Source organism: Aedes albopictus, chromosome 2 (genome assembly GCF_035046485.1).
Source record: "Aedes albopictus strain Foshan chromosome 2, AalbF5, whole genome shotgun sequence".
NCBI lineage: Eukaryota > Metazoa > Arthropoda > Insecta > Diptera > Culicidae > Aedes > Aedes albopictus.
This window is the reverse complement of record NC_085137.1, coordinates 348,110,398-348,125,433: the sequence shown is the minus strand read 5'-3', so window position 1 is coordinate 348,125,433 and position 15,036 is coordinate 348,110,398. Positions and strand designations below refer to the sequence as shown.

The 15,036-nt window shown below is 35.2% G+C and overlaps 1 protein-coding gene across 11 annotated transcripts in view; it reads right to left on the bottom strand.

Moving 5' to 3' along the window:
- The window catches only part of LOC115263194 (SCY1-like protein 2), a 447,209-nt gene that overhangs the window by 85,834 nt on the left and 346,339 nt on the right, over positions 1-15,036 (bottom strand). For 2 of the 11 annotated variants that reach the window (XM_062852679.1, XM_062852678.1), the window contains exon 18: positions 10,664-10,681. The exons of the other annotated variants lie outside the window; for them this stretch is intronic. In XM_062852679.1, coding sequence (XP_062708663.1) covers positions 10,664-10,681 — 18 coding nt within the window. The remainder of the gene's footprint in view (positions 1-10,663; positions 10,682-15,036) is intronic. 11 annotated transcript variants of the gene reach the window in all.

Here is a 15,036-nt window from a genome sequence, read left to right as displayed (position 1 = left end):
TCTTTCTCTTGGATAATTAAAAGCAGAACACTGTGTTACTTTTGAAGAACAGTAAGCATGATTTGCGTAAATATTAAAATAGAAACTATTAGAAGTTTGTTCGTGTCTTTTTCAAAACTGAGCGATTTTTTCATAAAAGCGTTAATTATATAATTTTCGTGTAGAAAGACGGAAACACACACGTTAATTATATAATTTCTAATCTGGCATTTTGCTTTATTCCCAAAATTTCTTTCTGTGATTTCTGCAAAGACAATAATTTGGATAAAACATTTGGAAGTTTCAATTCCGGGAATAATTTTAGTACGTCTCACGCTATGTCCAAAGGGAAGTATTATGAAAATCAAATGTACCTCAAATGTTATTCCATAGGATCGTAGGTTTGGACCTCTAGTTTCAGAATCTGTGTGGTTTAAAATATTTCATCTAGGGTTTTTCGATTTTTTTGATTTTCTTCCTATTTTTCCATACAATAGGCAAAAACATAGACATAGCGTGCGTCTTATGATCAGGTATTTTTTGGAATTCTTTCCAAAAGGTCCTCAAAAGACGTTTTTATCAGAATGCATTGAAATCTCTGAAAAAATCCTGAAACGAAATCGGCAACGCAGTCTTCTTACGCAGTCATTCAATAGCTTAGAGATTTTATCTTGGTTTTGTAACAGTTCTATCGGTGTACTTGAATCTGTTTGACTTTAAAATGATCACTTTAGAATTAAACTGCAGAAGGCTGTTTTCGCTGAAACTTGGTAGCCATTTGCGGAAAGTCTACACCAGGCCTGCTCAACCTTTCACAGCCGCGGGCCACAGGTAGCACTCCATACCAGTTGACGGGCCACAAATTGAAATTCGACCATGAAACACTGTTTTCAAAAACTTTTCTGATCCTTGCTGGTCAAGAAATTGCCTCAACCCGAAAGAAATATTAGAATTCAAAAGATGTTTCTAATGAAATTTCAGTGCTTACTGAATACATGAGAATCCTTGTAAAATTTCGGAGTTCGTTTCAATATTTACCCCTCTAGGATGTTAGGATAGACGTACCACGCTGGCGTAGTGCACGTCCTGCGTATCTCGCTGGATCATGTTCCCCCAACATGTTAACCCAATATCTGTATCAGGGTAAGAAAGATACAATGGCATTCATAAAGCACGGATCCCACGCTGGATCCTATTAATGCTTCTATGTGGTATCAGAGCTTACTGAAATCTTACGACAAAAATAGAATCTTCAAATTCTCGTGGAATCGGGATTTGTTTACTTTTTTTTAAATTTATTTTACAATGTCTAAGTGTTCCCAAAAGTATACAACAACTTTCACATTGACATAATCTGATAATTCCTCGAAATTAGTTGTTTGTTTATTTATTTAATCTTTACCGGCTGAGGCAGCCTTCGATAATTCCTCGCAATTAAAACTAGTACATATTTATATATTTACAAATACGCACATACATATCAAATTAATTATGTTTATTACATTTCATTTGGAAAAGAAAAAAAATCCTCAAAACAATTACTTGAAAGGCCAAATTCTATGATTTTTTTTTCATTCGTGCTGCGGGCCTCAGAATCACATAGCCTGTTTTTATATCATAATTTGTTATTGTTGACTTATAAAAATATAACTTTTTAATAACATGTTTTGTTCGGCTATCTTATTTTGTTATGTTTAAGTTTTTGGGATATATCCACAAGATAACATCTCAATAATATATTTTGTTGTAGAACATGTTTAGTTATTATTCTGCTATAGAGAATGTACAAATATGTCATGAAGAATAACACAACAGTAACAAGTTCACAAATTTCCTGTTATTAAGTTGTAATTGATCTAACAAAACATGTTATTGAATTATTCTTCCAGGAACATTTTTTGTTATGATATTTGTTATTTTGCCACTTATGACAGACAAATTTATAACATAATTTGTTATGCTAATAACATAAAAATTACTGATTCCATTATACAGTTATTAGGCCAAAATAACATATTTTATTATGCTGTTGATATTTTCTTCTGCTCGGGCACGATGCTGCCATTCCAAAATCAAATCCTTACACATACTGAACATTAGTATGGGACAAACATCAAATTCTCGCTCCAGTCGACTTTTTTGATTCCATTTAGGTCCCATATGAACTGTGCAAAATTGCAGCGCAATCGGTGAAACTATAATTTAGCGCAAACGGTTCAAAGTTTGCATAGGATTTACTATGGGAAAAGTAACATTTTCAAACAAAAAATCCCAGAGGCCGCCCTTTGTCTCCTTTATTCAAGTCGATCAACGCTTCTTGTAGAAATAACATTTATGAAACTTTCCTTCGAAGACCGCAAAACGATTGGATACTTGTGGAAAAAGTTATTGATTTATTACCGATTAGTGGTCCAACGAACGGCTTTTTGTTTTGTTTTTTAGCAGCACTGTAGCTGCTGCCTTGGCTGCTGCTGTTTCTGGGGGTGGTGATGCCTTCTGCCACCCCATGCAACAACGGCAGCAGCAGTGCTGCTGATAAAATAAAACAAAAATCCGTTCGTTGGACCACTAATAACTTTTTCCACAAGTAGGTATCCAATCGTTTTGCGGTCTTCGAAGGAAAGTTTCATAAATGTTATATCTACAAGAAGCGTTGATATTTTGGAATTAAGGAGACAAAGGGCGACCTCTGGGATTTTTTGTTTGAAAATGTTACTTTTCCCATAGTAAATCCTATGCAAACTTTGAACCGCTTGCGCTAAATTATAGTTTCACCGATTGCGCTGAAATTTTGTACAGTTCATATGGGACCTAAAAGTCGACTGGAGCGAGGATTTATTTTTTCCTTACAAACGTGTCCCATACTACTGAACATCACTTACATAAGACAACGAAAAACACACGGAACACCCAGTGGTCCAGTGGAGAATTTTTCGTTTGACGAAAAGTTTTGACCGACTAGAGCGGGAGTCGAACCCACACACCGAGGCTTACGAAACGTCTAGACGACTGACGCCGCTAACCGCTCGGCCACGAATTCCGGAAAAAATCTCTCAAGATTTCCGGAAAAATGCAATTAAAAACTTAGACAGGATTTCCTAGAGGCTTTCTCAAAAATTTGTTTAAGAAATGCTTCATGGCGAATTTTCTGAAAAAAAAACGCTGTAGAGTACAGGGGATACTCAAAATAACTGGGACAGGTAAAATTTTCACTTTTCATAAAATGTTCAACTAGCTGTAACTTTTCGAGAAGGGCATCAAATATTCTCAAATTCATCAGCTAGTTGTGTATCAGTGGTCCAATTTTGGAAAAGATCGGGCTATTTTACACGAAGTTAGGAAGATTCTAGAAAAGGGTATAATTATCAAATATCCAACTTTGAGCGGTTATATCTCCGAATTGAATGAACCGAATGCAATGAAATTTTGATCATTTATGACGAATATAATGATTTTTGAAAAACATTTGACGTAATTTCAAATTGTTAAAAAGAAAAAAAGTTATAGCGATTTCAATTATTCTATGCTTTTTAAGTAAATTTATCTATTTTCCATATGCATCCCATTACTTTTTCAATTTAATTCCGGCCATTTGGTAACTTTCCTTCGAGACATGAATATATTCAAGTCAATTAGAGAGAATTTAAATGAACTATAATTACTATCTCGAATTTTGAAACGATGATGAAATTTTGAATAAAATGGTGTTATATTAAAAAAATAATCTAATCGTTATAATTTTCTTCCGTGTAAAGGATTTTAAGTTGAGTCAAAAGTTTTCAATAGGTACCTTATTATATTAGTCACAAATGATCAAAATTTCATTGCATTCGGTTCATTGAATCCGGTGATATAACATCTCAAAATTGGCTATCGGTTAATTATACCTTTTTCTAGAATCTCTCTTACTTCGTGTAGAATAGCCCGATCTTTCCCAAAATTGAACCACTGATGCACCACTAGTTGATACTTACAGTAAAAATTTGAGAATATTTGATGCCCTTCTCGAAAAGTTACAGCTAGTTGAACATTTTTTGAAAAGTGAAAATTTTACCTGTCGTAGTTATTTTGAGTATCCCCTGTATATTTCAGAAGCAACCTAAAAATGTGATTTCTGAAAAGTTCTGTAGAAAAAAATGAAGGTTTTTTAATATTATTTTATAAAAAGGAAAAAGTAAAAAAAATCCACTGTAAAATGTTGTGATGCATCTTTTAAAAACTTTTCAGAAATCACATTTTTTAGGTTGCATCTGAAATGTCTTCTAACAGTGTTTTTTTCAGAATATTCGCCAGGAACTTTTTGAAGCATTTCTTAAACATACTTTTGAGAATGCATATAGGAAATCCTTCAGCCAAGTTTTTTACATGTCTAATTGCATTTTTCCGGAAATCTTCAAAGATTTTTTTCGGGTATTTTTCAGGAAATTCCGCGAATTTCTTCAGTTCAGGGTTAGATAGGTTTTTTTTTAAGAATCGTTTGTCGAAAAGTTTTTCCTAAATTTTCCAAGAATTTTCTTAAGCCATCATTAAGAATATTTCTAGATTGCTTAGTGAATAAAAAACATTTTAAATAATAATTCGAAAATAAAAATCAATAACTTGAAAATATTATGGAGAGTTCCAAGTGCAGTTCAAGGAGAAAATTGCAAGAAAACTCCGTGAAGCTGAAGAAATTTACGGAAGAATTCTCGGTGGAGTTGGTAATGGCATCTCTAGAGATATTCTAGGAGAAATCTTCAGAGACATTACTGAAAAACCACCAGACTAATTTTCAGAGTAGTTTCTGAAGAAGTTCAAAGAACTTTTTGGCATGGCAAAGAATTTATTGGGAGAGTTTTCTGGAAGAACCCTCGAGAGATTTACCAGAAAAAATTATGAAGGAATACATGGAGGCCACTCAAATTAGCCATCGGAACTTTAGATAGAAATTTTAAAGAAATTTTCGGGAGTGATTCTGGTGAAATTTCTGAAAGATTTTCCAATCCTCAGAGTGAGTTAAGTCCCTTGAAATACTCTTCGCAGAAATATTTAAGGGAATCTTCGGATGAGAAACTTTTTGAAACATTGACCGATTTAAATTTCGATTCCTTAAATACTTCTTGAAAAAAAAAATAGTAGTTTTCTCCGAGAAAATTTATGGAACATTTTTTGAAGTTAATTCTGGAGAAACTTCCAGGAAAATTCTTGGATAAATTTTTTGATGAGTCCTCAGAAGCAGGGATGCAAGATGTTTTCAAAAATTTGTATCCCACACAAAATGTGGGTGAAAAAACTGTTTCCCATATAAAAATAAGAAGCCCCTTTTGTTCAAAAATCTCATATTTTTCATATGAAACGAAATCTGCACAGATGCTGTACAGATTTGTATAATACACCAGATTCTTTTTTGCATGGGCCAAATAGTTTTTTGCACTGTTTGAATAGTGCAGCAAAAAATTAATGTAAGTTATACCCAACTAGGTGTCAATAAATGGTTCAAATATGCGTATTTATAACTCCTATAATGATCTTCGGAAAATATAACACCAAATAAGCCATAACTTTTAAATCGTTATCTGAAATCTCTTAAGAATTTATTTCTTGACATTTCTTTCCTCCTGGGAAATTGTTTCAGGGAATTTTATATGCTAATACAATCCAGACATTTAGCAAAAAAAAATATATCCAGAAATATCTCTAGGAGTTCTTCTAGAGTTTGTTTCAAATCATCCTCTAGGAATCTCTTCAAAAGTTTAATAGGAGGTTTTTCCAAGAATTCTTCCAGAACCTTTGTCTGTAATTCATAAACGTATTCCCGAAGAATATTTTTAAAGAATTCATCAAGAAACTTCTTTCTTTAGAAATCCTCTCAGAAAAATTATTCTAGAAATACCTTCATAGTCATATCAGAAGTTTCTCCAGGTATTCCCCAGGGATTTCTCCAGGAGCTCCTCCAACGAGTGTTCCTGAAATTGCTGCAACGAAATTGAATCTCATCAGGAAATTTTTAAACATTCTTATGAAATTCTTTCAGGTTCCTTCTTCCCTTGAAGACCTTCTTCAATGTTTTTCATGCAATTTCATAAAATACTTCTGTAAATATCTATAGAGGAATATCTAGAAGAAATAATATAGGAATTTCTGAAGGAATCCCAGTAGATATTTCTGAACGAACCGCAGAAGGAATCTCAAAACAGAATCCTTCTAGACATTACTTCGGTAACCCTTGACGAGATTTTTCAAGGGATTTATGGTGGACCCTTAGAAGAATTTCCGAAGGAATCGCTGAAAATTCTCTGAAAATGCTGAAAATTAAACAAAAAATGCGTGGAAACTTTTTTGAGGTTTTCTCTTATTAATATTCATGAAAAATCTAAATCGAAGCTACTGAAAGAGACTTTATTGATATTTCTGAAGGAATTCCTGTGTAAGTTTCAAATGAAATGCATGAAGGAATTTGTAAAAGAAACCTTGGAGGATTTGTTGAATAGATTGTCTACTCAATTCTTGCAGAAATCCCTGGAGATATTCATAAACGAATCCCTGGAAGATTATGTGGAAGAATCCTAAGGAATTCTAGAAAGAGTTACTGAAGAAATTTCTGGAAACACTTCCTCAAACCCTTGATGAAATTTCTATAAGGATTAATGATTAATTATTTAGAAAAAAATCCTAGAGAAATCTCTTATCAGAATTCAAGGAAAATTTTCTGAAAGAGTTCCAGGAGGAATTCATGAACAAAATTTTAAAGGAATCCCTGGAAAAATTTCTGAAGAAGCTTGCTTCTTCACGAACCAGCCAAGGGCTGAAAGTCTCTTTAATAAAGACAAATCAATCAAATCTGGAGAAATACTTTAAATTCTGTACTAGAAAAAGCTCATGAGAAATTTCAAAAGCAATTTACGTTAAACCTTCTGGGAATTGTTTCTGAAGAAGTTTCTGAATTTCCTAAGGATTCCGAGTAAAAACTCCTTAAGTTATAACTCATGCAGGATATTTTTCAGAAATCACTGAAAGAATTTCTGCAGAAATCACTGAAAGAACACCTACTGGAATCACTTAACAAAATCATGAAAGAACTTCAGGAGAATTTCCTCCATGAAGAAAATTATAGAAGAAACTCTGAACAATCCTATGAAACAACCGATGGAGGCATTACAGAAACACCCCTGGAATTACTTTATAAATTGCATTCCTGGAGTTCTGAAACATTTCTGAAGGAAAATTTGATTTTTTAAAAGAAATTTCTGAATGAATTCTGGACTCTACATTTTCTAAAAAAAAAAAAACGCAGTCTGGAATCCGTGGATGGTTTCTCGAAAGAATCCCCGGAGAACTTACTGAAATAATCCATGGAGGAATTTCTTAGGCATGGTAGGGTTTCTAGAATAATTCATGGTGAAATTTCTGGAGAGTCATCTACAGGAATTTTTAAAGAAGATTTCATAGAATATATGCCTAGGAACAAATCTAAAACAGTTAATTTCATTCCTCATAACTGCAATGCTGATTTGCATTTTCGCATATCGGGCGACCATGCGGCTTAAAAGTCATCTCAAGTCAGGCCCCCCCTCTGTGCCCTCTCTAGAAGAAAAAAAATCCTAGCTACGCCAATGATTATCTTACACCGACTTTTCGAACCCTCTTCGAATGAGTGCAATCAGTGTTGTACCGTAAACCGGTACCGTAAACATTGTAATTTCATACTAGGAACTCTTAAGCGCCGTAATGATCTTAAACTTTTTACGTCATCTGGTTCGTGGATGTCTAGAGATGAGTGTAGTCTTTTCAATTTTTAGAAAAACGTTAGTTTTGACTTAGTTTTTAAGGAATTTGCTGTGTATTTCTCATTTAGCAGAAATCATTGCTACTAAACAATTGATTGCTAATAAGCCTTCCCGTAAATTCTCTGTGTTAACATTTTTGTGGAGCCTTGGTTGGGAAGTTATGTAGCTAATCAGAACATAACATAGTTAAAAAAGTTCATTTTATGATTAAAAAATCATTTATTGTGATAGAAATCACTTATTTCAAATTATTATTATTACTATTTATTAACGACACTTTACCATTATTGTGGCATTCGTGTCATCCTATTTCAAATGAAATTGCATACTTTTAGGCGTTTAATGAGAATTTTCAAAATTTAATTCTGCATTTAAAGTATTAAATTCACTAGTTGTAAGATTTTAAACGCGTTATTCGGTTTTGAAAGAGCAAAATTAAGCGGAGAAGGAAATTTTCCTTTCCAACCGATGCTTAATTGTATACTGATCAATTTCGTCCCAAAGTGGCATTTCTAATTTTTTGATTTTTGAAGTTATTTAACTTAAAGTTTAAATTTGTTGAATAAAATTCTGTCACATGGCTCCATGGAGATCCCCTGGGTACTGGTTTTACAGAAATTCTTTTGGCAATATTTCAATTGCAACTGATGTTATCAGCAAAAGTTGTTTTCAAGTGATCAATTTGACCCCGGATAACGGTACCTTTTGATTCCGCCCTCTTTTTTTTAGCCTTTGACAGATATGCGTATTTCGACTACCACTTGTAATCTTCAGTGGGTAACTGACACTGAGGAAGATTACAAGCGTATCACGAAACAGATACACAAACTAAAAGCAAAAGCAACATATAAATTCATGGTAAAAAATAGCACTTGGTTCTGGTGGGGTTCAAACCTGCGACACCGCATCTCTAATACGGCGCTTTAACCCGAAGAGCTACTTACGATTAAGTGGAGCAAAATGCCAAATTGGAGCCACCCTGTCTGGTTCCAATTTTCACAATATTATCACTTTTTTTTCGGCATACCAGATTGACTTGACCTTTCGGGAATTCTTTGATGAATATAAGAATGATATTATGAATTAAACTTCGCTCGCGTTCTTGTTCTCAGCTTCACCAAACAGCTCACAGCCAGTCGCCCACATGTAGGAACTAACGATTGAGGTTTCAAACGTACCATACACACACTCACACACAAACAGTCGCGCTCTCCTCATTATGTTATTACTCATTAGAACTCGCAATGAACAAACTTTTCGAACGAAGCGTCATTCTCGAACGAACGGTGAAATAAAAGTCAACTAGAGTAACAGACAGTAAAATAACGAGAAAAGATAGGATATGATCGGGCAACTGAAACTGCTAGCAGTAACTCATTCCACGCAATGTATCACGTATACGTATGTAGTAGGTGTACGCTCTAACATATCATACAACTTCTGTCTCCATACCACATGACAGCTTCTATCGATATCAACAGTTAGTTGATGGGTTATGGCGGAAAGCTGTGAGAAAATAATAAAACTCAAATAAACCGGGATAACTGTAAGTTTTTCTTCGCTCTTTCGTCGCTGGCTGGGTTTTTTCTTTATCTTTGTGTCTCTCTCGCTCTGTCAAATATTTATATGAACTCATCGATGCCTGAAAAACTTTCTCATTCAAGCTGATGACGAACTCGCATTGAACAGTAGTTTCCACAAATGAACTGAACAATTTTGCGAAAAAATTTGGTACTAGAAATAAGTTCAGTTTCCGCAATTAATTGAACTCGTTGGAACATCATTACTACACATAAAATAAATTTCAAACTAATTAAGTAATTATAACATATGGGACAATTAATTACTTGATTTAAATTGAAATTCATCTTACAGGATATCTACTGTGCTGTGAAAGCTGTTTCTATACCCGCTACTGTAGATAGGAGCTTACTGGCAGGCATAAGCGAGTACATATATAACAATATGTGAATCGAAAAAAAGTCGACTGGGAAAACTTACTCTACACGGTTAAGTATTAGGAATGGAAAAGGGTGATGGAAAAACAAAGCGAGTGATTGTTTGTCGGATAACTTTGTGTGTAGAATCTTTTCGTGGTTTTGAGAAGATCAGAACAATTGGTACGCTGCTAAACGTAAAGCAAGCTCAATTTGGAACAGTTTTTGTCATTTCTTACTTGATTTTGGGCGTTTTCTTCAAGCATAAAAATAAATCCTATTATTCAAAAATGTTGGCGAGGTAAAAATCTTTCGTTTTTAAATTTTTTTTTTTTTTGCGTTTATTATAGAGGCTTTAAATTTTAAATTCATTCGCCTCTCGTTTTTAAAATGTATTGCTTTCATTAGTACAGAAACATTAAAGATTCATGTTGCTGTTTTAAGTGAAACATTGATTCACGCCAAATCGGTTAGCAATGATCCTCGATTTGTCATATTCTGTTACGTTTCATTTTAGCCCCTTTTTTATTTTTATTTTAGCACATCCGCCTCAAACGATGCATTTTGGCAACCCTGCAAATGAACTTCAGGATAAAAAAAAGTTCCTTTCCAGTGATGTCAAAAATGCATTATTTACGCGAATTTTTAATATCAGAATACAGCATGTGAAAAAAATTAAGAAAATCCGAACAGCCAGCGGCGAAAAGGTAGCACTTATCATGAAAATTTTACCCTCGGAGAAGTCTCCTCGGGGTAGTAGTCAAGAACCTGTCAATCACCCTACGGTGCAAATTATGAAATTAAACCAGCGCGCGTTCGTATCTGGGAGGGAAAACAATGAAAGGAAAATAACGAGGAAAACTTTGTCCTTCTTTCCCGGGAAACTATACGACCAGGATCAAATCTAATCTATATTTGGGCTGGATGGGGATTGAGGGGAGAGCGGATGGAACCGAAGGCAGAGGGAGACAGAGTACTCACGATCATGCTCCGTGAAAGCTATATGAAGTAGAGAAAAACTCATGTTTACGTTCATATGAAGATGAAGAATGTCGTACTACAAACTACCAATGGGTTGGGGGAAGAGGTGAAACATCTAAAGCAAACATAATACAGAAGGTATGGTGGAAAACGTAGCAGGTGATAGGACTGCGGTGAAATTGGGTAAACAGCGTGAAGATACGGTTTGTGATAATGGTTGAGTTTTGTGCTGAACGGGTAACGTGCTTTCTAACATTATAGTGACGATTTCCATTGATTTGGAAAAGCATTTTTTTTTCTGGTGTCGAACAAATTTTAGCAGAAGTGAGGTTCCATGTGTTATAAGATTTTTTTTGCGTGATAAAAATTACATTCACAGCACTATTATTAATATTTTTAATCTTAATTCAACCCTTTGATATCCATGATTATTATAACTTGGGCAAAGTGAGCTAGCAATCGTTTAGTGTATAAGATTCTTGGAGGGAGTACATAGTTTAATATTGAACACCTTTGGAAAAACTTTAAGTTTTTGTCGAAATCGAATCATGGATATTTGAAGGTTGAACCATTCAATTACTTTTTAGAGTACTTTTTTGTTTAGCAGCCGCATCAATTAAATATTTCGACCCAATAAAATAATATCATTTTTAGTACGGATATGCATTAATGCATACGAGGTTTTTAATTTTAATTTCCACATGGCTCTGGATTAGTTCCAGAGGATTATTTCTCAAACCTTATGGATTATGCATTATGGATTGATACTGTTCACGGACGGAAGTTCATACTTGAAAAATGAAAAATGTCATGACATTTAATTAGATAATTCTGTGACATTTTCCATCCCTGCTTCAGAGAGTTGTTTCAGGAGTTCCTTCTGCTTTGTCGATCTTGGTGCCGCCATTTGGCTACCAAGATATTGGAAGCTTTCAACATTCTCCACTGATTGCCCAGCTACCGTAAAGCTGGAAGGATTGACCGTGTTTATATCCAACGATTTGGTCGTGTTGACGTTGATGGTAGGAGCTGCCGCTGAGGAGCGATTGACAAGATCGTCGAGCTTGTTCTACATATCAGAGCGTCGTTGAGCTAGGAGATCAACGTCATTAGCCAGTTCGAAGTTATTCAGGTGCTCCATGGTAATGGGCTGCCACAGCAACCCACGATTTGGTTCACGGTCAATCGCACCTACCAGGATCTTGTCGATTACGGTAAGGAACAGTAGTGATGATACTGGCTTACTCCAGCAACGACCCGGATGAGATCGGACAAAACACCGTTGTGCGGTACTCTGCACGAAAATGCCCTGTACTGTGTTTCAATGAGGCCGATGATTTTCTCATGGAGACCCTTGCGCCTGATGGCTTCCCTTCCCTTTTTGTCCCGTCTACATGAGCGTTTCACTTCCTTCTCGAGAGCTGAATAGCGCTGAAGGGTAACGGCTTTGGCTACTCGTGTTTTCGCTCGCTCTATCACGGCTTTGGCATTCCTTTGCTCCTCTATCTTCCTTCAGGTATCGTCTGTGATCAACAGCTGTTGCCACAAAACTCTGCAATCGATTCTCCATTTTCGCTCATTTCTTCGAGACCATGGCGTCGTATGACGTGCTCATAGTCCGAGTTGTCGGAACCAACCTTTGCGTTGAATTTGCCCATGAGGATCTTGATATCACCTTTCGGAATCTTGTCCATGACAGCATTCAGTTGACTGTAAAAATTCTCTTTGTCTTGCAATTCGGCAGCATCGGTTGGCGCGTAACATTGGATCATGGTAAGGTTTCGAACCCGTGTTCTGCATCTACAATTATCCTCTCATTTATAGGTTCCCACTTCATGAGCGTTGCGTGGGCGTGAGCGCTGAGCAGGAAACCAACACCACGGTGGCGAAGAGCGTGTTCACCTCGTAGGCCAGAGTATAGCAGAATTTGACCCGACGCTAATCTGTGTTCTCCAAAGCTCGGCCAACGGATTTCGCTCAGTCCTAGGATCTCAAGCTTCATACGGCATGCCTCATTGGCTAGTTGTGCCAGTTTACCCTGTTGGGCTAGAGTTAATACATTCCAAGTTCCAATTCTTGTCCGTTGTTTCGCGCTAAAAGTCGTTGCCGTTGAATCAGTTCGTAATCTTTCATTTTCGGTTTCTGTATCGGTTTCTTGGTTTCGGAAACAGTTGGCCTAAGGTCTAGAGGTGTGCGCCGATTTGAAATCAGTCGGCGGCGGCGTGATCGGCGTGACGCCTAATGAATTTTCGACGGCGGCGTGAAACGACGTGGTCATAATTTTTAAATGTTTGTTAATTCCGTTAATCAATATCAGTGTTTTATTTATTACCCGAGCAGAGGAGAATATCAAATTAATAACTACGAAATCACATAACCTGTTTTTATATCTTGCTTTGATATTATTTAATTATGAAGGCATAGCTTTTCCATAACAAATTTTGTTGGACAATCTCATTTAGTTATAATCAAGCTATTGATATACATTCACTTAATTACATCCCAATAACATGTTTTGTTGAAGTACAAGTTTTGTTATTGTTGTACTATTGATCAACTTACCAACAATAGTACAACAGTAGCAAATTTTGAAACAAATTAAAAATTCGATAATGATGATCTGTCCTCTTGTTTTGTTCCATTTTTGTATTTAATTAGGAGGGAAATTTCCAATCGAATCCTCTGAAAATTCCTTAAATAATATTCGGGAAAATACTTGAAAGTTCTGAAGGAACCCTTCGATGCCCTGTAGAAGTCTTCTAAAGAACTTCTGGCGCAATCTTAGAAATTCCAAAAATAATTCTTCTGAGCAATTATTAGAATTCTTGGCAAAATCTTTTGGAAAACTCCAGGAGAATTCTTCGGAAAAAAAACTCCTGGTGAAATTCTCAAAGCAATTTTTAGAGAAATCTAAAGATAAAATTCGGGACAAATAATCACGGAAATTCTGATGAAATCCTTGAAGGGTTTCTGTTCATAATTCTGGAGGATTTTCTAGAGGAGTCTTTGAAAATCTGTGAATGATTTCGTGGAAGAACTCTCGGAGAAATTTTTGGAAGATTTTTCTTTTACATTCTCTTAGAATGAATTAAAAACTGAATATAGTATTTTTCGATCATTTAAAGTATTTTTACTCATGTTATTTGTGGGTTTGTGAGACAAAGTGAATAAATTTATATAATAAGTATCATAATTTAGTTACGATTTTGATGTCATAACAAACTTTGTTTTCCAAATTCACTGTTATTAAGTTGTTATTGAAACTAACAAAACAAGTTAATAAAATGGTATTCCAAGAACATTTTTTTGTTATGATATTTGTTATTTTGCCGCTTATGACAGGTAAGTTTATAACATAATATGTTATGTTAATAACTTAAGAATAATCGATTCTATTATTCAGTTATTTTACCCAAATAACACAGCTTCTTATACTGTTGTTATTCCCTTCTGCTCGGGTAGTAACTCATCAATTTTGAAGATGCAATTACATGTTTATAGTTACGGTTTAGTTATTTTTTTAATTTTCACATGTTTTTTGAAAATTTATTGAAATAATTGTTATGGTGAATCATCTGCCCAAAAAAAAATATCAAGAATAACCATTTAAAGAAATTCACGGAAGAAATTCTAGAGGACGGTGGAATTTCTAGAGGAATTTCCGAATAAACTTTTTATGGAATTCCCTGAGGAACTCGTAGAGGCATTCCTCTAGGTACACCTAGAGGAAACCCCGGATGAACTTCTAAATGAATTTCCAAAAGATCTAAAAGAATTCTCTGATGAACTCTTAGAGAAACGTTTGAGGAAACTCCTAGAAGAATTCCGGAAACAAATCTTAGAAGAACTCTTAGAGAAATTCCTGGAGGAACTTTTAGAGAAATTTCCGGCAAAAAAATGGTGAGGAATCACAGAAGGAACTCGGAAGGGAAGAAATTCCCAAAAGAACTCCTAGAGGAAGTCCTAGAGAAATTCCCACAAAAACTTTTAGAGGAATGTTCGGAGAAACTTCTGGAAGAATTTTCGGGCGAACTCTTAAAGAAATTCCTGGAAGAATTCCAGGAGGAACTGGTACAGAACTTGCCGGAAGAACTCCCAGAAGAATTCCCGGAAGAGCTCCGGGAAATTACAAGAGAAACTCCTAGAGGAATAATCAGAGGAAACTTCTGGTATTTCCAGTGCAATTTCTATGAACTCTTAAAAGAATTCCTGTAAAAATTCGTTAAGGAATTCCCGGATTAACTCGTTTAAGAACTCGTGGTGGAATTCCTGGAGGTGCTCCTAGAGGAATTGGGTGTGTATTTGGTTCTGAAGAGGGACTTTAACCTAGTGGTCATTCATCCCTCTGTCCTAGAGAAATTGCTGTATGATCT